General features: G+C 35.7%; 1 protein-coding gene across 1 annotated transcript; it reads left to right on the top strand.

The window, feature by feature from the left end:
* Positions 1-1,828: 1,828 nt before the first annotated feature.
* Positions 1,829-5,727, top strand: LOC132606533 (ADP-glucose phosphorylase). The gene is made up of 3 exons (XM_060320082.1): positions 1,829-2,381; positions 4,817-5,107; positions 5,241-5,727. Exons 1-3 carry the CDS (start codon positions 1,911-1,913, stop codon positions 5,499-5,501), a joined length of 1,023 nt encoding a protein of 340 aa, XP_060176065.1. The 5' UTR covers positions 1,829-1,910; the 3' UTR covers positions 5,502-5,727.
* Positions 5,728-6,435: the final 708 nt, after the last annotated feature.

Here is a 6,435-nt window from a genome sequence, read left to right as displayed (position 1 = left end):
ATAAAAGAATATTTCATACTTTGCTTCAATTTCATATTATGCGGTCAAATTGAGCCGTACGTTAGCACATTTTTCAAATATACGCTCAATTAAGGTATTTCCCCAATTTCCCATTACCTAATGTCACTTCTTAAATCATTAATCTGTAAGCCGTAATCTATAATTCATAACCCAATTTATTTACCGCATGAGAAAGAACAAACAAACAGAGGGAAAAGGGTTGTAACTTTGAAAGAATTTTCCAATGTATTTTATTATTAAAAAGAATAATAAACAAAGATAGATGTTTAAAATGGTTTAAATATAATTTGGGAAAAGGTGATCATGCACAGAAAGCCTCCAAGCTTAGCAGCTTACGTTAATTTATTACTGGTAAGACGCCATAAAATGTCCTTTTAATAATGAAAATATTCTTTTAAAGCCACAAAAATACAAATACTTATTTATTGTATCATGTAAGAAGGTTTTTTATTATTAAAAAAAAGCTCAAAATTCTTCCACATTAAGATATATTAAATTAAAAAAAAAGAATCCAATAGGAAAAAGGGTCAAATTTTACTTCTATTGAAAATTGGGCTATGGGTTAAATAGATTTTGAGTTACAAAGGATTTATGGGATAATGAAGCGAAATTGGGAACTTAAAAGTTTTTTTTTTTTTTTTTTTTAGCTGAATGGAACTTAAAAGTTTTTTTTTTTTTTTTTAGCTGAATGGAACTTAAAAGGTGGATTGGGAAAATCCATTAATTTGAGGGTAATTTTGAGAACTTTGCTAATGGTGGATGTATATTTGACATATATAATGAAAGATTAATGTGATTAACATTTTAAAATAGAGAATTAAATATGGCCTTTTCCCAAAAACTAATTAAAGCCTTCAGATGTTACTCCTTCTGTCACAAAATAAGTTTCTTCGGCTTAATTCATGCCCATTAAGATAAATATAAAATATAGTTTATTAAGTTAATTTTATTTATTAGATGTTTCTTGGAACTGAGCACTATTAAGAAGATTTTTTTTTTTTTTTAATATAAGAGTGTTGTATGAAACAATTACTCTGTTCATCTCAATTTAGGTGTCTTACTTCCCTTTTGGTCTATCCCAAAAAAATTAACTCCTTCTGTATTTAGTAAGTTGACAACTCAAATATCCCACATGACAAGTTTATAACCACATGACTCAAAGAACAATTCAGTACGTTAAACACATCTTTGATTTTAAGATCATAAGATTCGAAAGTCTCTTTTTTTCTTAAACTTCATGTCTAGTCGAACTAAGACACTTAAATTGGGACGGGGGAATTACTATTTTAGCCTTGAATTCCTCAAATGATACTCCCTCCGTCCCAAAAAGATTGTCTTACTTTCCTTATTAGTTTGATCCAAATAGTTTGGCATATTTTTATATTTTGAAATAATTTAACTTTATGTGATGATTTACATACATACAAATATTTGAGTTTTTTTTGGGCCACATATTTCAAAAGTCTTCCTTTATTTCTTAAATTTCGTGTCAAATCAAATTAAGGCAATCTTTTTACACGGAAGAAACAGGGCTGGGCATAAATACCGAAAACCGAAAAATCGGACCGAACCGAACCGAACTTCAAGAAACCGAAACTGAAAGAACCGAACCGAACTAGTTTATGTTTTGTTGCTTTTGAGATTATAAATTAGTGTAAATGGAATTGCTTCTAATATCATATCAAAAAAATTGAATTGAAAAAACTGAAACCGAAAGAACCGAAATAGCCAATGTTTAATAAAATCGAACTGAAGAACCGAACGTCCACCGTAGTAAGAAATACTTATTTTGGAACAATTGTTTTGATGAGGTGGCATATTCTGAAGCAACCATTGAAATGGAGTGAGCACCAAATTAGTGCCCCCTAAACCCCAAATCCAACCCCCAAATGGCTGATGCAGAACTACCAAAACGGAGCCCCGAACTCCGAAAAGACAAAATCAACAACAAGTGGGTCATATTTTCACCGGCAAGATCACGCCGTCCATCAGACCTCAAAGCCAAATCAAACGCAAACCCTAACAACCAAACCTCATGTCCATTTTGCGCTGGACACGAACACGAATGTGCACCAGAGATATTCCGTGTACCCGCAAATTCCACTAATGATTGGAAAATTAGAGTTATACAAAATCTGTATCCGGCAGTAAGTAGAGAATTGGGTTTTGAAAATAATCGGGTTTCGGGTCAAGGTGACGTGGCAGTTAGTGGATTCGGGTTTCATGATGTGGTTATTGAATCCCCGGTTCATCATGTGAATTTGAGTGATCTTGAACCGGTTCAAGTTGGAGAGGTTTTGTTAGCTTCTAAGAAGAGGATTGAACAACTAAGGGATTTTGACTCTATTAAGTATATTCAGGTAACATCAATTTGTCTATTCTTTTTAGGTGATATGGTGTATTCATTCTTTGTTTTTGTATGACCCAACCGCTGTTCAAAATTATAACCCAACCGCAAAATTGGCTAATTGATTTATTGGTATCGGATTATCGATTAATGATTGGTGAACGGATTATATTTTTGTAGTTAACGACTTATCGCTCTGGGAGCGGATTACTCAATTTTCTTATGGGACAGACCGTTAACCCGCTAAAGATTATTATATTTACATATCTACCCTATGTTTCAGTCTTCAGCTATATGATTATATTATCAGTTGTATTGTAGACTTTTTGTTGAATTCTAGTTTCTGGTTGAGACTTGAGATTGAGAGCTTCATTTCTAGTTTAAAATACACCAAATGAACAATTAAATGGCATTTATCTGGTGTGCTTTGTAATTGCAGAAAACTATGTATCTTTTCATTTCAAATTTATTTCTTCATTAGTAATTTAATCGATAACCACTAAATCGATACCAAACCAACCGATATCCTAACAGTTGTCTAGCGAATTAGTACATTTAGAAACCGGTAACTGATAAATCAAACTGTTAAGCGCAAATATTTAACCGATCCGCCTGATAAGCAGCCCTACATACAGACTACAGTACCGTGATTGTTAGAAACTAAAAATATTATTTCAGAAAACTGTTGTAGAAAATTGCATGTCAAAATTAGAAGTTGGTTAATATTTGTTTGGAAATGTGTTGACAGTGTTTTGAAGGTCTACCGCAAGGTGAATTCTTTGGTTGTAGTGAAAAGAAATCTTTAAAGATAATTGGTTCTAGTCTTTTTGGTGATTAATGGGTTCATTTCCATTGATTTGGAAGTGTTCTGCTTTTTGTTTACAACTGAAATATGGAGTAAACATTAATGGTAGGGCATCGCCATTTTTGAGACGTTGTGGGTAAAAGAATCTGGCTTCTTTGATGGAGTATTCTGGCAACAGTTTTTTTCCATTTATGATTTCTTTCTATTTATCGACCATTGCATTTTCATAGATAAATTATTGATATGAATCGTGCAGGTAATAGAAAAAATAGTTGTGCTTGGAAGTGTTGGAATTATAAGAAATTTCGAGGTTCTTAGCGTTCGACTACCTACTAACCTTTATCCAAGGGCTAATCTAATGTATAAAAAATGGGTCACGTGAACCCATGGTCACCCGACTAAACTCGGTATATTATGCATATAATCCTTAAAATATATCTAATATTAACTGAAGGACCACATGATCAAACTAGACTGAGTGGAGCGTTGGTTAAGTGCTGGGTTTAATCCCTTAGGGTTGTGGGATCGAACCCTACTAAGTGCACTTTTGCGTCTTTTTTTTTTAAAAAGGAATTTCTAAGGTGAACTCATCTTGGATTCGCCTGTGCTCCTATCTAGGGTCATGCCCTCGGTAAGCTGCAAGTGTGCCATGTCTTTTCTAGCTCTTTAACCAAATTGACTTGCTAAAACACTGGACAATTATGAGGACGTGTTTTTGTGCATATTTTAGAGCATTCGGCGAATAGAAATCAAGTGCGTAATAACAATGAGCAGCTAACAAAGAGAACATATCAAGTTATCAAAAATAGATTATAGTTTGGATGTTCAACTTGATACCAAAAATATGCTACACCATTTACAAGTTTCAAGTGTTCTTTCATTAAATGGTTCAAATTGACAATCAAATGTGATATATAGCTATCTACCCTATCAAACAAACTTTATCCAAATGCTACCTTCTTTTCTCCTGTCACTAAAAATACAAACTCAAAATAATCTACTATGCCCATCAGCCAGTTCACGTAAAATGGATGGAGAGTTATGTTACAAGCTCCTACGCGGATTAGCATAATCTACCTCCAAAGCAACTCACCTAAATACCTAATTAAAAACAGTTAACCGTAATGATATGCCTCAAGGGACTGACAGTCTATGAAATTTTTAAAACTCGTATGGAAAGTATACAGTAACTACCTATGAATTACCACAACTTCTTCTTTCTTGAACACCATGGTGTCCGGGCCAACTTGCGTGCACCTCGACTAATTCCACGAGATACCTGCCATCTCCCACTAACAACAGGTATTAACTCTGTCCACCAAGGCTAGGATAGATGAGAAGAAATCACCTAGCGTTCTTGATTCCTGTTCGCCGAATACTCTAAAATATGCACTCCGAAGGTAGTTATTTATTGATAAACTGCTAGTCATCCTAAATCTATGTAAGATAACTGATTAATTTTCATGAAACTAGGAGATGAATGAGGACACAATGGAGATTTAATGGCTGTTCCGTATCTGATCTAATGCCTTTTATATTATTTTCTATTATATGTGTAAAGAATCTGCAGCGTGAAACAGCATGTATTGTTTTTTGCTCTTTCTTGTTGAGTATAATATTGATTTACTCATTGGCTTTTAAAGGTGTTCAAAAACCATGGAGCCTCTGCTGGTGCTTCGATGAGCCATTCTCACAGCCAGATAATTGCTCTTCCCATTGTTCCTCCAACAGTTTCTGCCCGTCTTGACAGTATGACGGAATACTACAAGCAGACTGGGAAATGCAGCCTGTGTGATATTCAACCAAATGAGTTATTAATTGATGAATCAGCTCATTTCATATCGCTGGTTCCCTTTGCTGCAACTTTTGCTTTTGAGATTTGGATAATTCCTCGTGAACACTCTTCTCATTTTCATGAAATAGATCGTGAGAAGGTAATGGATGCTTTTCTTGTCCTTAGTTTGTTTTCATGAGAAAATTATGTGAAATTACAACCTTAACATTGTTTCTCTTCCTCAACCACTTAGTTGAAAAACCTGTCTAATGTTTTGCCATTCAAATATGCAGGCAATTGATCTTGGAGGGTTGTTGAAACTCATGCTTTTGAAGATGTCTTTGCAGTTGAACAATCCACCATTCAACCTCCTGATTCATACCTCCCCATTTCAAGATGACCCCTCATATGCACCTTCCACACACTGGTTTATACAAATAGCTCCCCACTTGAGTGGAGTTGGTGGATTCGAAATAGCTACGGGATGTTACATAAATCCTGTTTTCCCAGAGGATGCTGCCAAAATTCTAAGGGATGTGAGAATATCTAATTAACAACATTTAGAGGAAATTTATCTAATTATATATATCTTTAGATACAGTAGTTAACCCTCTGTTTGGATGGTTGTTTCCCGTGGTTCATTCATGTACAGTATGGTATGGTACAGCATGGTGTTGTATTGTATTGTATTGTATTGTATTGTATTAATGAACACAGTGTTTGGATAGACTGTATCGTTTGTTGTGGTTTAATAACATTTGTATCGTTTGTTTGACTGTATGATAACTTATAAGTTTACTAAAATACCATTAACTCTTAATTAGAAATTAGTTTACATATATTAATAAAATTCAGGTAAAGAATAAAATAGGAATTTTAAAAAATAAGTAGGTAGTGACTGGGGGTGGTGGAGGGGTGGGTGGTGTGAGGTGGGTGGTTGTGGGATGAGGGTGGGGGTAGTGGCTGGGAGGGTGGGGGTGGAGTTGGGTGGTGGTGAGGGGTAGTTGGTGGTGGAGGGGTGGGTGGTTGTGGGATGAGGATGAGGATGGGGTGGTAGGGTGGGGGTGGGGTTGGGTGGTGTGAAGTGGGTGGTTGTGGGATGAGGATGGGGGTGGTGGGTGGTAGGGTGGGGGTGGAGTTGAGTGGTGGTGAGGGGTAGTGGGTGGTGGAGGGTGGGTGGTTGTGGGATGTGGGTGGAGGTGGGTAGTAGGGTGGGGATGGGGTGGGGGTGAGTGGTAGTGTTGGGGTGGGGTGGATGGTGGAGGGTGGGGGTATAATGGGGAAATGAAATACGTAACCACGAAAAAATCACCAAATCCGTGGTTACAAAAATTGAGACTTTTTATGGTTATATAACCATGGGATGAAATACGGATTTACAACACCATATCACATAATTTTAAGAACAATGAAAATAAATATGGTTCATATAAAACCATACATTAATGAACCATGGGAAATCACCATCCAAACAGGGGGTAAGGAGAT

Source organism: Lycium barbarum, chromosome 8, assembly GCF_019175385.1.
Source record: "Lycium barbarum isolate Lr01 chromosome 8, ASM1917538v2, whole genome shotgun sequence".
NCBI lineage: Eukaryota > Viridiplantae > Streptophyta > Magnoliopsida > Solanales > Solanaceae > Lycium > Lycium barbarum.
Note: the sequence above shows the minus strand (reverse complement) of the source record. Positions and strands in the feature narration are given on the sequence as shown.

Coding starts and splice junctions, on each gene's coding strand:
- LOC132606533 (XM_060320082.1), top strand. CDS start 1,911: ATGGCTGATGCAGAACTACCAAAACGGAGCCCCGAACTCCGAAAAGAC. Junction 2,382..4,816: donor ACTCTATTAAGTATATTCAG/GTAACATCAATT, acceptor TGGCTTTTAAAG/GTGTTCAAAAACCATGGAGC. Junction 5,108..5,240: donor ATGAAATAGATCGTGAGAAG/GTAATGGATGCT, acceptor TCAAATATGCAG/GCAATTGATCTTGGAGGGTT.